The 18,746-nt window shown below is 41.3% G+C and overlaps 1 protein-coding gene across 1 annotated transcript; it reads right to left on the bottom strand.

Annotated features, from left to right (window-relative positions):
* Positions 1–798: 798 nt before the first annotated feature.
* On the bottom strand, positions 799–18,666 carry LAPTM4A (lysosomal protein transmembrane 4 alpha). The gene is made up of 7 exons (XM_053380903.1): positions 18,360–18,666; positions 8,286–8,406; positions 6,834–6,910; positions 6,620–6,742; positions 5,548–5,643; positions 4,290–4,388; positions 799–1,584 (listed from the first exon to the last, which is right to left on the bottom strand). The coding sequence occupies exons 1-7, from the start codon at positions 18,456–18,458 to the stop codon at positions 1,510–1,512; spliced, it is 690 nt and encodes a 229-aa protein (XP_053236878.1). The 5' UTR covers positions 18,459–18,666; the 3' UTR covers positions 799–1,509.
* Positions 18,667–18,746: the final 80 nt, after the last annotated feature.

The raw sequence follows: 18,746 nt of genomic DNA, 5'->3' as shown, positions 1-18,746 counted from the left end.
TTGGCCTTCACAATATCGCTGCTGAAACAGACATACTGTAAAACGGAATGGGTGTGAGTGCCTGTGGAATTTTAAGGGAGCAGCTTATATTCAGGTATTGTCTCCCCCCCCCCTTGAATTTTAAAGATGCGGCTTATATTCGGGGCAATACAGTACAGTGGCACCTTGCTTTACATACACTGCAGGTTACAGACTCCGCTAACCCAGAAATATTACCTCGGGTTAAGAACTTTGCTTCAGGATGAGAACAGAAATCATGCTACGGCAACGCAGTGGCAGCGGGAGGCCCCTTTAGCAAAAGTGGTGCTTCAGATTAAGAACAGTTTCAGGTTAAGAATGGACCTCCAGAACGAATTAAGTACTTAACCCGAGGTACCACTGTATTTAAAACTGCATTGGTAGCTTTATTTTTTACTTTCTCTTTCTCTCTCTGTATCTCAAACACACACACACACACACACACACACACACACACACAGTGAGATAGAGAATCCAAGCTATGCCTTCAGATAAACAGAACATGAGATACTACTGAACTCTCAGTCTCCTATGTCAACCCACAGCTAATAACATTTGTCTCTGGCTCCAATGATGAAATAGACTTAGCACTGGCACAAAAGAAAAGAGATATGAAAGCAATTTCTTATACCACCACAATGAAAAATGAATGTATATTCTCTGGTAATTTGTTTTTGCTTGAAGCTACAGGACTGATTTCAAAGTATGAGTTTTATTTTAGCAGACAAAAAAAATCAAGAATTATTTTAATGAACACAACAAATGAAATATACCACTGGATTATTTTTTTAACAAGATTTTATTAAACATCATTTATAAACAAAGATGGAAATGCACACAGATTGGAAGCATGCAACTGACACAAATGTAATTTCTTGCTGCACTTTTGCTGCATTCATAGCATATAGGAAAAACTTCAAATTAGTGCCAGCTTTAGGCTTCCTGAACATACTGTTTCAAGGCATTGAATAACAATAAAGAAAAGTAAGAGAAAGTGCAAGTAAATATATATATACATATGCATGTGTATGTATATATATATATATATGTATATATCGTATACCACATCTGAACTTCCCACTACAATATAAATGAAGAAAAACACAAGCTGTTATCTTGCCAACTGATCAGATTGTCCTTCAGAACTAATCCATATTTGTAAAATGCCTGATCATGTGAACACCTACGTCCAATACTAATCCTTATTTATCAAATTAAATGAAAACGTAAATGCATATGAATGAAGTTATATACAAATATAGAGGTACTTGCAGAATTAAACCCTAAGGCATAACTGTAAAATGATTGAGATGATCAATGAAATTAAAAACTACTGGCAAGGGGATGATTTTCATATGGATTTTAGTAAGGTTATATCAAATGCCTCTCAACCATGTAGCTTTGCACCTAAAGCCCTGAATATTAAAGCAGTCTGGCAATATAAAAAAGTGAAGCTGGTACGGGTGTTCAACCACAAGTTTTCAGTTTTCTTCAGGCAGGTATGTAAGGAGGTGGAGGTTCCTTCTCTGGCATCTTTACTGCCATTTCATAGGTTGGCAGGACATACTATAGAAGGGAAACACAGATTTTAAATATACATATATATGAGGAAGTTGAGAAATCAATTTTAGATATTCTTGAGAAAGTTTCACTGCTATGTGTTTTTAATAAATAATAATAATAATAATATTTTATTTATACCGCCATCCCCAGCCAAGGCCAGGCTCAAGGAGGCTAACAAGCAATAATAAAAACAAGTTGAATGAATACAACTTAAAAACAAGATTAAAATACAACATTATAACATTAAAATGCAGCCTCATCAGAGGAGGAGAAAGGAAAAAAGAAAGAGGGGGAGGGAATCAAATTGACTCCAAGCCAAAGGCCAGGCGGAACAACTCTGTCTTACAGGCCCTGCAGAAAGAAATCAGATCGTGCAGGGCCCTGGTCTCATGAGACAGAGCGTTCCACCAGGCCAGAGCCAGTGTTGAAAAAGCCCTGGCTCTGGTTGAGGCTAATCTAACTTCCTTAGGGCCAGGGACCTCTAGGGTGTTGCTATTTATGGACCTTAAGGTCCTCCGTGGGACATACCGGGAGAGGCGGCCCTGTAGGTACAAGGGTCCTAGGCAGTGAAGGGCTTTAAAGGTCAAAACCAGCACCTTAAATCTGACCCTGTACTCCACCGGGAGCCAGTGCAGCTAGAAAAGCACTGGGTGAATATGCTCCCATGGCAGAGACCCCGTGAGGAGCCTCGCTGCAGCATTCTGCACCCACTGGAGTTTCTGGGACAGCTTCACGGGCAGCTCCGCATAGAGCGAATTACAGTAGTCAAGCCTGGAGGTGACCGTCGCATGGATCACTGTGGCCAGGTCGGGGCAGGAAAGGTAAGGGACCAACTGCTTGATGCAGCGAAGGTGGAAAAATGTCGCCTTGGCTGTTGCTGTAACCTGCGCCTCCATGGAAAGGGAGGCGTCATGGATTACACCCAAACTCTTAACGGAAGGCAATAGCACTAATTGGGCCCCCGCAAGAGAAGGGAGTTGGTTCCTCATCCCCATACCATCCCGACCCAGCCAGAGGACCTCTGTCTTCGAAAGACAGGCCACAGAACAAAGTGGCTTATTGCTGAACAGTGTGTCAAGATACCTGCAGTTAACAGTTCGACAATAAATCCACAGATTCAGAATATCTTTATGCTTAACATAAACATTTTAGTTGAAGCTATCACTTTGTGTCTCCTGGTCATGCAAGTACCTGGCTGGTGTTACGAGTGGACTTGCAAAGAACTCCTTCGCCCAATGTCGAAAGATTGCAAATTAGCATAAAATGAAAACTGCTCACATTCTGTGCTACTACTTTATCACAGAAATCAAAGAAAGTATGTTGCTTGGGGGTGACTACTCCACCTCAAGAGTGACAGCATAAATAATAGTTAAGAGAAAAATGTGATTTCGGAGGCATCCCTCCTGAAAAGTTCACTTTCCTTTAGAATCACACACTCACAAAGATAAATACTAAAATAAAAGTTTTCCCTATTTCACTTCATGTAAGCATTTGTTGTTCTGTTATAACATACATTACAGCAGATGCTTACACAGGGAAACCCATTACAGCTATTGCAAGAATTGTACTGCTTTAGTAATAGATACAATTTGAAACAGCTACTAATTTAATCATTTGTCAGATGTATTCAGGCCATAAATGATGAGTGGAATTTTGAAACTTCTTAAGATTCCAGAAAAATTCATTGATCTGGAGTTGCCAAACGTTTTTCATTTGCTTCACTGTTTCTCAATGTTAAGAGTAGTTGTGGCCTTGCCTTAAAAAGTTTGCAGTGGCTGTTTGTGCATCATGCTAGCCCAAATCATGGCATAGCAAAACTCTGACCATGTGGGCTCCTGGATAGGAACTTGCAGCTGCTATGCTCCTCATTGAAATACTCTCTTCAAGCTCATGGGTAAAGTTCTCTCCACACTAACCACAAGCTGTAACCAAGACCACCACTTGGTTGAAACTCACAGCTTGCCTGGAGAAAGCTTAACCAGAAACCCATCGTTGAATAACACACTAAGTCAAGCCTTAGCTCAACTCAGCATGGTGTTGTAGCGAAAAGGTCCAGGGAAGAGTACAGCAGTTGCAATCTCCTTTCTGGGAGCTTGTATGTTTGCATAGTCCCAGGCTTGGCTAACCCGATTATGCAAACTAGGCCATTATATAACATTTGCCTTAATACACTGCTGTCAGTTTGATACCAAAGCTTGTAGCTATCAGATTTTTCATGTTGTTGCATTTTGCATCCAGACACTAATGCTTGACGGAAGAATGCTAATTTGGCACTTGTAAAAAATGAAGTTGGTTCAAAGCATGGGTAGACAAACTAAGGCCCGGGGGCCGGATCCAGCCCAATCGCCTTCTCAATCCGGCCCATGGATGGTCTGGGAATCAGCTTGTTTTTACATGAGTAGAATGTGTCCTTTTATTTAAAATGCATTTCTGGGTTATTTGTGGGGCCTGCCTGGTGTTTTTACATGAGTAGAATGTGTGCTTTTATTTCAAATGCATCCCTGGGTTATTTGTGGGGCAAAGGAATTCATTCTTTTTTTTTTTCAAAATATAGTCCAGCCCCCCCCCCCCACAAGGTCTGAGGGACAGTGGACCGATCCCCTGCTGAAAAAGTTTGCTGACCCCCTGGTTCAAAGACATATAATGTCATCAGCCCTGTCACTCAAAATTATAACTGGCAGCTTATTTTGGTCTTGTCAAGATTTTACCTGTGGAGGTGCTTCAAATGCAGGGTACACTGCGATCTCAGGCAAGTTTCTGTTGCAAATGTATTTATAGCAATTCCACACACAGTTAATTAGGTAGGCCTGCAAGAGGACAAATAAAAATTTAAAATAATAAATAGCAGATTTGTGAATTACATTTCTAGGAAGACCATACATACATACACACATACATACATACATACCATTTAGCAGACATGCTATGTAAGCTTATTTAGTTGTTTATTCCAGCACAAAGTAAGTGCTATCATTTTCTAAGGAACTGAAGGCTGCTACAGCTAAAACTACAGCACAAACACCTTGTTGTCACTGAGCCAGCACTTCTATTGCATCAAATTAAAATACCTTCATTTTAGCTGGATAGCATGCCAACATCAGCATAATGTATATGGAGAACAAAACAAAGCACAGAGGAATGTAAACTTCAGAATTGCAGGGGAGATGGAATTTAATTGTTTCAACAGTTCCTAACTGTGATTGTGTACTCTTTATGCTTAAAAAGACAGGTCCAGTGCACCAAACAGAAAACTTTTAGACTAGATTCTGAAACTGCTATGAAAGGAGCTGAAATTACCAAACTGAAGTAGTAAAGGGATGGTGTTGAGTGCATCCATTATCTCATGCCTCTCTGAGCGGAAAAGCTTCATGCAACAGACCTCCACACCTGTCCCCAAGCTAATTTGTAGGCAAAAAATTAAAAAGACAGGCCAGTAACCCCTGATGCATTCCACTGTCTAGAAAGTGTGGACCCTTTCCTGGATGATGGAACAAAGAGGAAAGCAGTATTAACTAGGTAACCTGGTGCTGCAAAGAGGCTGCCTTCTAATTGTTAGAAGTGGGTGGGAAATCTTTAGCCTGTATACTTAATTATGTCTTCCAGGTTCCTGAACTTAGTCCACCAGGGCATTTAGGCAAACTATAGCTGCGTGCCGTATGACTATCACATAAAACCAGGCATGAAAATCGATTATCTCCAATCTAAGCACATAGTTTTATACTGTATGGATGCCATGTACTTGCAATGTATAGTTCAGAAAAAAATATGTGTCTAAAACACAGGGAACCTCAAGTACTTCAAAAAATTGTCTTTTAGCTAACAAGGGAATTAGCACACTGATCTCTACTTGCTATAAACCATGTTTACTTAGCCATAAGTTAAAGACTTGAAGAAGGCTAGAGAGAAAATTCAGCAACAACTCTAGTGTTCCCTAAAAGATGCAATGTATAGTATCCAAAAACTGACCTTCAAGATGATCACCAAGGCAAAAAACACCAGAACAGTGAACAGAAGACAGCTTGAATCGAGGGAAAGGAGGTCATCTTTGTATGGAAACTCTGGCTAGTGAAGGAAATAGAAATGTTTTAAATATAGACCAGGATAACGTTATTCAACAACTTCAAAAGCTATCTTTTGTACTTAAACTATGTTTCCTAAGCTCTACTTTATTTGTAAAGAAAATTAGATGAAATGAAAACAGTTTCATAGAGTATCCATTTAGCTTGTGACAGATACACCTCTGCTTTGGAACCATAGAAGGCAGGCCCATACAAGTCTCCTGACGTATTTAAATATGACACAGATCCATTCTAGGAAGCAAGGAGGAAGTCAATGTGTTTCATTAGCATGGAATCCAAGGCCAACACACAAAGATTTTCCTCAAAAGTTTCAGAAGGGAGGAATACACCAGTCATAACCAGAACAAGGATGTCAGACCTCGTTCTTTTAAAAATGAGTAAGTTATAATGACATTCAACCAAGCTGTAATTTTCATCCACTAAAAATACAGCTAGTAAATATATTTTAACCAATATGATATAAGAGAGAACACCTGCTGTTAAACAAACAGATGTAGAAATTTTCTTTAGAAATACAGAAGTCAGGATACAAACATACTGGGCATGTATGGAAGTCACTGTAAGAATGAGCCACAGCAAGCCACTCACTCATTTCCCTCTGCTCCTCTGACGCAGCCATGAGTTTGGAAGTTTTTGCTTCCAATGTTTATTAACCAGTTTAGCATATTGTCTCAAGTCTAAATTGCAAACAAGCCAGCTTCATAACCCATGATCTAAAGCCAGCTTGTTTCAAACACAGTGTTAAACTTTATACTACAAGCTGGAGTAATTATAAATAAGACATGAAAGCTCCCAAACTGCTCATTGTGGCCAAGGGGGAGAAGGAGGGACAGCTCATTCTCACCATGCGAACTCGGCCTTTATCTGCATATCAAAATCTGATAAAGCATCCCCTTCATCAGGAAAATAATAAAATTTGTCTCCATATCAGAATACAACATTTAGATTTAGACACTTACCAGCTGATCCAAGTAGTCCTTTATTCTTGGTAAGTATGTCAAAGAACTTATAGCTACCAGACAGCTGAGAACAAAGTCAAAGAGCTGGTAACAGAAGAATGGAATCAGCCAGCCAACTCGATGCTAAAAGTGCAAAACAGGAAGAATTCATTAATTCTGAAGTGAATCGAAATCGAGGAAAGTTTAGTGCTGAAAACCATTCATATATACTTACAGCAATTGCTCCATACACCATCATAGCACTAATTGTGAACATGAGGAGCGAGATAGCAAAGAGAACACATGCATTTTCTGGTGGGAGAAAAACACCAAGAGTCATTTTTAACAATAAAAGTACATCAAGGATTTATATTTGCTGAACATCCAATTAAGTACCTCGCAAAATGGACTGAAAACTAACACAAATGGCAAAAGCACTGTGCACTGGTTAACAGCAGAGTGCATCAGAATGTAGCAGAAGGAAGAAAAAAAAATTGGAAATGTGATCAAAAGTATTGTAGGCCTCTCTAGTAACTGCGTTTTGAACCACTATTTTAAATATATGATGAAGAATTTCTATCACAAAGGCGATACTGCAGCACACTGACAATCTAGCAGTATGTAGGCATAAAAGTTAATATAGAGGCATAATGCAGCCCACCTCTAAGCTACCAGAACACTCTACATCTTTGACAAATTTTAACACACGAATTTTTCACCACAATGAATTATTTTATCTTAGGAAAGCTGGTTGCAAGGGGAGAAGCTAGTTTAACAATGCATATTCCTTAAGAATACTTCATTTTCTTTTTATGTTCTCTATGGTTTCAGCATTGTTAGACAGCTTTGCAATACTACTCTTCTGCTGAGCATCTCAATGTCACGGGGAGGGAGCACCTTGACTTCCGCTAGGGATTTTAGAGCAGCTGTCTTCAACCTTTTCAGACCCATGGCCCACCTGACCCAAACATGCATTTGGAGACCCATTTCTTAATCTTTTATAATATATTTGCGTAGCGACAGTGCTCTTGTTGTGACCCACCATGGATCAGGCCATGGTCCACTAGCGGGTCCGGACCCACCAGTTGAAGGCCAACTGAGTTTCAGTCTGCAGTTCCTGCTTATCAATTTTTTGACCAAGTCAGCTTGACTCTACACAAATAGAATAAGATACTGTTTACTATCACTTGAGATAGAAGATACTTTGCCATGTTTTATTTGTCTGAAGAAAGTTGGAAAACAGTATGCTAGGCAACACTTAGTCACAAGCCTAATTCTTAGCTGAAAAAGGCATTAGTTAAGTTTCTTCTGCCTCCAACTGATGGAGTGTGTTGTTTTCTATACAGATCTTCCATGAACATCTTTCTATTCTAAGTTGAGAGGTCAGTGTGAACAGACCTCCTCTAAATAGGACTTGCAGAATGGTGAGGGATCTTCTAATCAATCATCTTCTCACCAAAGAGAAACATGGACATGTTTCCCCATGTTCTCTGGCATATGCAGGAGAGGAGAAATTACTGAAAGCCACAAATTATGGCTTGGCAAGCTAAGTGAAGTGTTTGATCCCTGATTAACATACCTCACAAATGAATTTTAAAACACATTTTGATATGGACTTATGTACTCTGAAAAACACACAACACACTATATCAAAAATCATTGCTCTCCAGAAAATATATATACCTACCAGCCACCCTCTCAGAGGGATAGTAGCTACCAATGATTTCAGATTGGATATCCACTGTTGGCACAGTATTAGGGTGAGTAACTTCAACAGTCAGCAAAATGCCCATCAACAGATTCACTACCTGCAAAAAAACAAAAAACAAAAGTTACTACATGAGAACGGGGGAAAGCAAAATACTGTACTACAAACCACTTATATAGCAAAGCTTTCTCAGTATATATACTCAAAACCCCAAAAAGTTCAACAAGCAACGCTCCCTGATAAGCACATTTGTGTCTGAAGTTTCCACTTGTCATCTGTTGAGGTTTCTTTCAGTGACTCTTTTCCCTGTCTAAAATCTGGCAGGCCTGATAAGCTGGGGGACAGAAGATACAAAAGTTAAAAAACAGCAGACCGCCTGCTTGCATTAGATAAATTTCTTTCAACCATATTGAAGACATCAAAACAGCTCTAATTTGCCATTCAGAACTAGAACAGCCAGTGGTGAGTAGCGGACCCGCTTTTATCTTTTTGTTCCACTTCCTGCTCCATGCCACCCACAAGAAATCAAGCAAAGGGCTGCATTCAATTGGGCAGAGGCCACTGTTGGCCCTCACCTCACCTCAGTATTTACTCTGGTTTCCACTCCTTAACTTGTATCTATTTTTTTTCCTGTTTTCTACAACATAAGCATTTAAGAAGCTCCACATTTTCAGCTTTGCATGTCAAGACTGCGACTGATTGGAATAGGATGAGCAAGCTTGAGATAGTTAAAGAGGGGAGGGGGCTTAATTTATCCATTTAGAGCATGGAAGCCTCAGACTAAAAAAGAAAAGAAATTATGGTCTTCCTACTTCCACTTGTTCCTCCTGCACTGCAGGGAGTTGGACTAGATGACCCTTCGGACCCCTTCCAACTCTACAATTCTATGCTTCTTTCATCACGTCAACAAATGTGACCCATCCCCTTCTTTTGCTCTTGGCATCATTTCTATGGGGCTGTGCCAGTCCTTGAGGTCTCTAAGGGACTTAACGAGGCTTTTAAAGGAAAGGAATGTAAAAGTAGAAAGGACAGAAGAGATTCAGAAGCTGCTGTTCCAGAATATGTTCTGCTGTCAAGCACAGCAGAGCCCATGCTTTCTAGTTATCGATGAAGAGAGAGTTTTAAGTTTCACAGAGGATAAGATTACCTTCCAATGGCTATTTGCCATGATGGCTATATACTACCCACCACTGTCAAGAGGCAGTATACCTCTGCACGCCAGTTGCTGGGAATCACAAGAGGGGAGTATGTTGTCAGTGTTTGAAATTAGTCAGGCTCCAGGCACATTTTGCACCTGGCTATTGATTACTTGCGACCAAGTGGAGATGCCTGGGTGCAAGGGCGCATGACATCTCTACCATCATGAGGTACATGCCTGGGGATCACTGGATCTAGACTGCTTTCACACACTAAATGCACCATCATGTAGAATTCTATCCGTTATATTTTATCTGTACAACTGGAATGAATTTCTGGAACCAAAATGCTTTTTCTGTGCAGCCTGAGCAGGAGTAGTCACCATTAAGAAGAAGAGGTCGAAAGAGGCCAATATACATGTGGACTGTCCTTGGGATCAAGGGACTTTTCTTCTTTAGGTTCTCAATGTTCTTAACCTAGCTCAAGGTTTTCATCTGAACTGGCCAGATGTTTAACTGAGAATCAATCACAGTCAGTCCATCATCTGAAAAATGAGACTTTCAAGCAGTCTTGCCCAAAAATGGCAACTAGACATTCCATTTTGGTGACTGCAACTCTGGTTTAAGGAGCCATTTAATGTCTAACTTATATATCTGAGTTTCTTACACTGTGTTGCACTCTGGTCCTGCTTGCAGGCTTTCTGTAAGCATCATGTTAGGTACTGTAATAACAAAATACTGGACTAGACGCTTACGTTCTCCCAAGAAACTACAAATTATGTTACATGACCTCCACAAGATCTTGAGAATAAATGACAAGTGGCAAGGGGAACATTCAACTCTCCATTATTTTGCCTATCCAAATGGCTACTGACACACAACACAAAGTGAAAGCAGAGAAATCTGGAGAGCAAACCACTGCCAGAAGGAAACTTGAGGAGAAACTGTGTGACAATCCCACAGATCAAGTTGTCATGCAAATCAGCCTTGCAGAGACAAGTGGCAAGGTTGCTAAGGTTGCTAAAAGGAACAACTTGTATGAGTAATAACACTTAATGAAACACAAGCGACTCTTGTTACACGTAACTGAGCTATTAATATATATTGATGCTGTGATGAGACCTTTCTAACTCCTGAGAACTTTTATAAACATTAAGATAACAAGCTGTAGGTATAAAAGCCTGAGCTAAGGAAGGCAGGTGATACCACCTGTGTTGTACAAAAGAAACGAAATGTCCATACACTCCTACAGAAACACTGTGTTACCGACTTAAATGTTATATTTTAAGTCTGGTCGCCCAAAAGAAGCACTGGCCATAGTTCTGGTTATGGGGGGGGGGGAACCAGTGCAACTCTCCAAAAAGTGTTTGAAACTCCCATTGTTCTAGGCACATTTTGTGACACAGAATTTCATTAGCACAAGCAGTTTCTGAGCTCTGGGCACAGTACTGAGCCTAAGATTTCAGATTAAAACTGCAGAGTGGAAGGAAAAGAGGACCTTTTTTCTGCTTCCCCACTTCCAGCTACTCTCTTAAGACTGGAGAAGAGACTCTCTTAAAAATATTAGGGAGGTGAGCAAGGGAAGGCCTAGGCTATGTGAAAAACGAACATAATATTTTTAGCTGCAGCTCATTCATTTCCAGCTTTGTATTCTTATTATAAAAAAGCACATCCAGACATTCCGTTGTTGTGCCCCTCACCTAGGTTTAAGGTGCCATTTAACTCCTAGCTTTCATATCTCAGTTTCTAACACAGTCTCCAAAAACACCAAACTTTGGAACACTAAATTCAAGGCCATGGATTGAATTTAAGATGTGAAGATGCACTAGACACACCAAATGTTTTTAATCTCAGCAAGAAATATCTTCATCTTCCATGCCCCCTCCTCTTCATCTTCCATGCCCCCTCCTGACACATTCCCTAAGGATTAACTGAAAACATCACCAACTTTCTGAGGTGTTTGGGCACATCAGCAAACTGGAGAAACTCATGGGCACCATATCACATTTTGCAACCAAGCAATATTGATGATATTAGAATGCCTGTATCAAGACTAATTTCAGACAGGGTGAGGATGTCCTGCAGGCAGAAAAGAAGACCCCTGAAAGCAAATGGGTGCCCATGGGCACTACACCGACAACCACAATGTAGAGTTTCTCTCTCTGTTGACTTCAGATCATATTTACATACAGGAGGCATTGAGTCAATTAAAATATTCACTTTGCAAAACTGCTAACGATTTTTAAACAATTTAAGGACCAGTATTTCCACCTCCTAAAAAACGTTCTGTAACATAAAAGGTCATGTTTTCCCACCTAAATGGCTGTTTCAACAAATTCTAATGCTGTCTTCAGTCTCCCAAACTGGTATTAAAAAATGTTTTCCCCATCTTATAATAAATATCACCAATGCAACATATTTAGTTTAAAATGAAATCAGCAAGACCAACTCCCAAATAATAGAAGCCACACTGGGAAGCCTCTCTCAAGCTTTTTCAGTTTATTACAACAGTTAAGCAGCTTAGGTACAGCATTCTGTATCTGACAATTGTGATACTATACCCTGTTCATCTCTCTTAATGATCACCATCAATGAATATTTTAGAAATACAAACTTCATGGTATTCTATTCACCAAAGTGGTATATGCAAGTGGGTTTTGTAACAGGAATTTACATTCACTGCAAAATGAGCTATATATCTAGGAAAGGCTGAATATGAACGTGGACAGTTGGAAAAATATAAAGAGTAATAATTTGGCTCCAAGTCTTCCTATCAGCCCAATGCAGTAGTAAAAAGCTTTACATTTACTTAAAATATTTCAAAGGATTTGGATGGTTTGACAAGCTACTCTTTCCACCTAAGAAAATATGAATATGGCATGATATATATATATATATATATATATATATATATATATATATATATTTATTTATTTTCAGGGAGCATGAATTAAAAACTTAAACTGCACATACAAACCCCCAATGTGATTGTTTTAAAGTATTCTAGCTTAATATTGCTCATATACCAAATCTGAGAAAGCATACTATCAAGGAGGGGTGGAAATCAAATGGCAGCAATTGAACAGAATTGAGAATTGAAACCACAACACTTTCCTTTAAGTTTGCAAAAGAGGATTTTGTTTGGCTTATCTTAAGAGGTTTGTTATAATCCGCAACACAAACAGAAAACAAAAGTGCCTCATGAATAGACAGGCATTATGTAATAATTTGTGTTCCAAGCAGCCAGTGAACTTTTCCCTATTATAATCTTACCAAAGAACAGAGACTGAAATGCACTTTGCCTTGAATTTAATAAGTGTTTTTCTAGGTTAAAACAGAGGAACACAGGTTCACCGTACAAAAAAAGGGTTTATAGGAGCTGGTCAACTTACTGGTGAAATATGATCCAACACTGGTCAAGGGTTGCATCCAGTGCTACTCAAGTGGATTTCCACTTGAACAGTAGGACTTCCCCTTCCCTTCCAGCTGTTCCAAAATCTGCCCATAATGGTCCTGACTGCAAGTGACAGAGAGGAAAGGGCAGTTCCACTGTGCACATGGAACCTTGTTGCATGAGCAAAACTGCAGTGTTACATACAACCCTCAGTTTTAAAAAGCATTTAGTTAGCACAACTACAATTAAAGTCTTATGCTAGTTATGAAAACTCAAGGTGTGGCCCAATCCTACACAGAAATCATACAATGTTCAACTTCTAAGTAAATGTGCATAGGATTGGATCCCTAGTTAATTGCAAGACTATTAAAATTCTAAAATCAATGCCATGTATATGCCTCATTAACAATGTTATGCATTATAGAAGTATGTGACTATATAACACGTGGAAAAGATATCTGGATAAAAATCTCTATAATTACATACCTCCCTCAACTGAGTATTGATCTGTCTTATTCATCATGATTCCAACTTAAAACTACACTCTGTAGTTTTAAAGTAAACAATACTACATACAGTAATGCAATCAATGTAAATTATGTGAATAAAAAGAGGTGGAATGCGAGCTCTGCCAAGATTGCCAAAGAGAACAAAGCTAGTCGCTGGTGGCTATAAACAGGATTTTGTTTAAGCCAAACATCAGATTAAAGGAAAATAACATTCCATGAAACTGCATATTTCAGGATGGCTGTGCCTATTTGCCTACAGGCACCCTGATCTGGACAGGGAGTATGACCTTTTGTCACATACAGTATTGAGAAAAATCCTTGCAATTCAAAGGATATCTGCAAGCAACATAGTAATTGGTCACGTAGCAAAGGGCTAAGGAGCTTGTATGAGCTTTGAGGGCATAGCTACTTTCTGGGGGGGGGGGGGAATCTCTGCAGCACTCCAAGGAGCCTCACCATCTTCCTGCTCTATCACCTTCTCTGTACTATTATCTCTCCTTCCCCCTTCAATTTCAGGATGCATTTATGACAGAAGCTTCAAGTCAATGTATTTTTAATTTCCTTACTATAGTATCTGAAGGGACGCGGGTGGCGCTGTGGGTTAAACCTCAGCGCCTAGGACTTGCCGATCGCATGGTCGGCGGTTCGAATCCCTGCGGCGGGGTGCGCTCCCGTTGCTCGGTCCCAGCGCCTGCCAAACTAGCAGTTCGAAAGCACCCCCAGGTGCAAGTAGATAAATAGGGACCGCTTACTAGCGGGAAGGTAAACGGCGTTTCCGTGTGCGGCTCTGGCTCGCCAGAGCAGCTTCGTCATGATGGCCACGTGACCCGGAAGTGTCTGCGGACAGCGCTGGCTCCCGGCCTATAGAGTGAGATGAGCGCACAACCCCAGAGTCTGTCAAGACTGGCCCGTACGGGCAGGGGTACCTTTACCTTTACCTTATAGTATCTGAAGTGTTAACTTCCCAAGTACTTTCCCCAGAATTTTCTCCAAAACCACCTAAGTCACACAAAAGCTATTTTTGAAAGAAGACATTTTGGATACACACTTTACTTAAAAGGCATTTCTTAGGCATTTAACACCATTTCTAAATTTGAAGTTTGTAGGTTCACAATGTCCTATTGACAATCAGCTAGAGAACACATTAAATATCCTACACAGTCCATAAGGCCACATACGGTTACAATATAAATACCAATAGTTCCCATTGTTTTAACTTAAGCTGATCAAGAAGCTGAAAAAAACTGCATCTCATAAATTTTCGTATGTTTACTTTAGTTCATAGAATCTGAAGGAGCTGACATCTCCTTCCACAGAAGAACACACAACAGAACTGTAACTCTACCACACCAGTTTTGTTAGTGCTATGTTGCCATCCACCTGTCTCAAGACAATGCCAACATTCATGTCCCAAATTTCTATTGATTTCAACAGTGCATAGTTTTGTGTGCATAGGCTTAACTTTTACAGCCTATAGCAGAGGTGGCTGAACTGTGGTGCTCCAGATGTTGTGGAACTCCAACTAGCATTAGCTCTAGCCAGCATGACCAAAGATAAATATTGTACCCCAGTAACACCTGAAGGCCAAACGTCAGCTAATCCTTGTTAATCTGAACCCTACTATGCCAGAACAACTACAGCAAACTTCAAACCTACAATGCAGCAGCCATGGTTGGTCAAAATGGATGAAATGTACAACTGTCATTTCTGTGCAAGCTGCTTGAAAATGCTGCACCAGATTTCAGAATCATCTCCCCACCCCCATTATTTCTACTATCTATTATCTATCCATCTCTGCTTCTTGTGCTTTTATACCCAAATAAAGGTCCCATTATCTTGGCCTACTGCCTTGGATTGGTAACTATAAACTTTATTCTAAAATGCAAAGATGTTAGGGAGCTAACAACTTTCACAACTAGATGGGCTGGGGGAAGTTGGGAGGAGACTATTTTAACAATATTACTTACTCCAGTGTTTATAAAACTTGGGTCCTCAGCTGTTGTTGGACTACAGTTCCCATCATCCCTAGCTAGCAGGATCAGTGATCAGGGATGATGGAAGTTGTAGTCCAACAGCTAGGGATCCAAGCTTGAGAAAATGACTTACTCTGATTGTGCAACACATTTGCAACTTGGTGCCATTTATTTTATATATATATATATATATATATATATATATATATATATATATATATATATATTATTTTCTATTATATTACGTTCCTTTAAGAAGTTTTATTGTTTGAAAATTTCATAGCACTGTATATCCATAATCCAAATTTTTCATTTCAGTTACAATCCTGAGCCTATGGCTTTATTCCTCACTTAAGGGGGTTGCAAAGGGGGTTAACTTAAGGGGGTTGACTGAAAGATCTAATTAGTGTTGGTGCATTGGCCAGGAATTAGCCTGATCTGCACTGGTGTCCCCAAATTAACATTTTTTCCCACTTTTTTGTTGTCTGAGAGCTTGACAAGGGTGTACTCTCTTCAAGATGGGGCTTGTCAAAAGAAACACACTGTATAATCAAGTAGCAGGTTCTGAAAGCACCTACACTACAGCATAAGGGGGGGGGTAGGGGCTTGCCCCTGCTGTAAAGCCTCAGAAAGCAGCAATATGACTATTTTCTGCTTCTTTAAAAAATCCTACCCATGCCAGGCTCAAGGGAGGGGCAAGGAATAGAAAGATTTAAAGAGTGACTCTCCAGTGTTAAGCACATTTATGAACCCTAGCTAATGAGATGCTATGCCGGAAACGCCTTCTGTAACTATTGCTGTGTGGGAAGTGTCCTATTGACCCAATATTCCCTCCCACCTAGTACAAAGATGCAATCTCTTCCTGCTGAAAGGAAGAGACAACACAAACAGCATCGTAAGGGTGACTGGTCACCCTCACCATGGAAAGGACAACTGACTGCATGCCAACACTTCCCTGAGTACCAGCAGCTGAAAACATCAAAAATAGAAAATCTTATGAAGGCAAGCAAGTGATACAAAGTGGTGTTGAAAACTCACGGAAGTCACGCCCCAACCGCCTCCATGCTAACGTGTAGCGCAAGAGTTTGACCTACAAAAAACTTCCCCACTTCCTTATAGAAGTGGAAACTAATGCTACATATATTATGAACTTTGTAGCAAGTTTCACAAGAAGCAGTGAATTAATTTCTATTTCAATTAAAATTGCGCTCACAACTACAACCTTGCAATTTGCTGTTTCAAAGCCACAATGCTATCTCAGTCAGCATTTTCTCCATAGCATGAAAGTTCCAATTGTCTGGTTTTATTAACTCTTTCAGTAACATCCTCTTATAATATATCCACTAGCATCTGAAAATAATGCATAAACCCAGCTGTTGTTTGGAGTCTGGAAACTGCAACAACAGACAAAATAAACTAGTAGTTAATTCATTCTGCCCATGGGATCTATATTTTAGGGGAAGGTGTACTATGAACCTTAAGAATTCTCGCCACTGTCATCAAAAACTGCAACTCCCAGAATTCTCTATGGAAGAGTGGTAATTTTAGAACTAGAAGGAGATGACTGAATTTTATGAAAAATAGTTCTCAAGAGGAAATAGTAATTAAGCAGTACATAAACTATTTTTTTAGTGTTTCTCCTCTCCTGTCCATCACTGCAGAAACTATAGGACCAGAAACAGACTGAGTAGTCAGTATGGAAAGGGAAGGGAGTAAGAACGAATGTTTAGCACTCAGAACCCACTCTACTTTCTGCAATTGGCAAAAGGGGCATGTAGCAGGGAAGAATCCTAAGGAGAAACACAAACCAATTCTCACACACAAACCTTGGAAGGTCTCTTTCTGACACTACCTCCAGGAGTGTAAAGATTTCACAGGTGAGAGGGTGTCGGATTATTTATTTAATACATTTATATACCACCTTTCTCTTCCGAGGAGCTCAAGGTGGTGTATGCGGTTCTCCTTCTCCCCATTTCATCCTCACTAAACTCTGTGATCGGTTGAAAGAGATGGTAACTGGCCAAAGGTCAGCCAGTGAGCTTCCTGGCTGAGCAGGGATTCAAATCCTGGTCTCCCATGTCATGGTTCAACACTCTTAACCATTGCACACCACACTGGCTCTCACCTTGGATTAGGATCTGGGAGGTAAAGGTAAAGGTAACGGGACCCCTGACCATTAGGTCCAGTCGTGACCAACTCTGGGGTTGCGGTGCTCATCTCGCTTTACTGGCCGAGGGAGCCGGCCTACAGCTTCCGGGTCATGTGGCCAGCATGACTAAGCCACTTCTGGCGAACCAGAGCAGCGCACGGAAACACTGTTTACCTTCCCGCCGGAGCGGTACCTATTTATCTACTTGCACTTTAACGTGCTTTCGAACTGTCAGGTTGGCAGGATCAGGGGCTGAGCAACGGGAGCTCACCCCGTCGTGGTGATTTGAACTGCCAACCTTCTGATCGGCAAGTCCTAGGCTCTGTGGTTTAACCCACAGCGCCACCCGCGTCCCTTAGGATCTGGGAGACCAGAGTTCAAATCCTCACTCAGCAATGAAGATCACTGGGGTGGCCTTTGGCCAGCCACGGTCTCTTAGGGCTAACACCAGGATAAAAAGGAGGAGAGCTACGTACAATACGTCACCCGGAGCTACTTGGCGGATAAACTGGGAACACACAACAACAAGTGCGCAGCTGCAGGGTTGCTTTCTAAAGTCTTTGCAATGCTGCAGCGAGGAAGTTAAGCCTTCGCAGGCAGCCATGCCTAAGGAAGACCAACCGCAGGCGGCCAATCCAGTCTCCTTCCGGGATGGCCGCTCTCCCAGGTCTTACGTATTTGCTGGCAAAGTTATGGAAAACACTCGGGGGGGGGCAACGCGCATGCGCGGCCGCTCCACGGAGCACGTCAGCGCCCGAGGAAAAAAGGGACGTTGTACAGGGGGATTGCGCGCACGCGCAATAAAGGCTCCCCATCACCCGGAACATCGCCTCACAACCCCTCCGAACGGACAAAAGCGGCCCTTTCCCCTTAACAGCGAGACCTTCCTTACCATGTACCAAGTACCCAGGATGATAGTGCCGGTGCGGACATGGCAGCAGCCGCAGCAGCGGGTGCTGTAGAGCCGGTCGCGGGCCCGCTTGAACGTCATGGCGGTGTCGCTAATGGCGGCGGCCCGCTTCGCTCGCCTCGGAACGGAACGCTGAAGGCGCTGAGGGGGTCCCTTAAAAGTGTCCCTACGCGTCCGGATAAACCAATCAGCAAGCGGATCAGGAAGTGAAGGGTTTCCTTTATCAAGCTCGCAGGGCGGGACTACGGCGCGCTATTGGCAGGCGAGGCGGCCACTCACGAGGCTCCCGGCGGCTATGCAGCCCCGCCCACCGACGCCTCACTACAGTACTCGGGAGAAAGAAAGAGGCTGGGTCTCGTGGCAGCGGGG

This window comes from Podarcis raffonei, chromosome 3 (assembly GCF_027172205.1).
Source record: "Podarcis raffonei isolate rPodRaf1 chromosome 3, rPodRaf1.pri, whole genome shotgun sequence".
NCBI classification, from domain to species: domain Eukaryota; kingdom Metazoa; phylum Chordata; class Lepidosauria; order Squamata; family Lacertidae; genus Podarcis; species Podarcis raffonei.
Note: the sequence above shows the minus strand (reverse complement) of the source record. Positions and strands in the feature narration are given on the sequence as shown.

Bases quoted from the DNA above. Each gene is read 5' to 3' on its own strand.
- LAPTM4A (XM_053380903.1), bottom strand. From the start codon at position 18,458: ATGACGTTCAAGCGGGCCCGCGACCGGCTCTACAGCACCCGCTGCTGC. The intron at 4,389-5,547 runs GTCAGTTTTTGG...GTCCTCTTGCAG, and splicing joins CCTTGGTGATCATCTTGAAG to GCCTACCTAATTAACTGTGT. The intron at 1,585-4,289 runs GTAAAATCTTGA...TCCCTTCTATAG, and splicing joins CATTTGAAGCACCTCCACAG to TATGTCCTGCCAACCTATGA.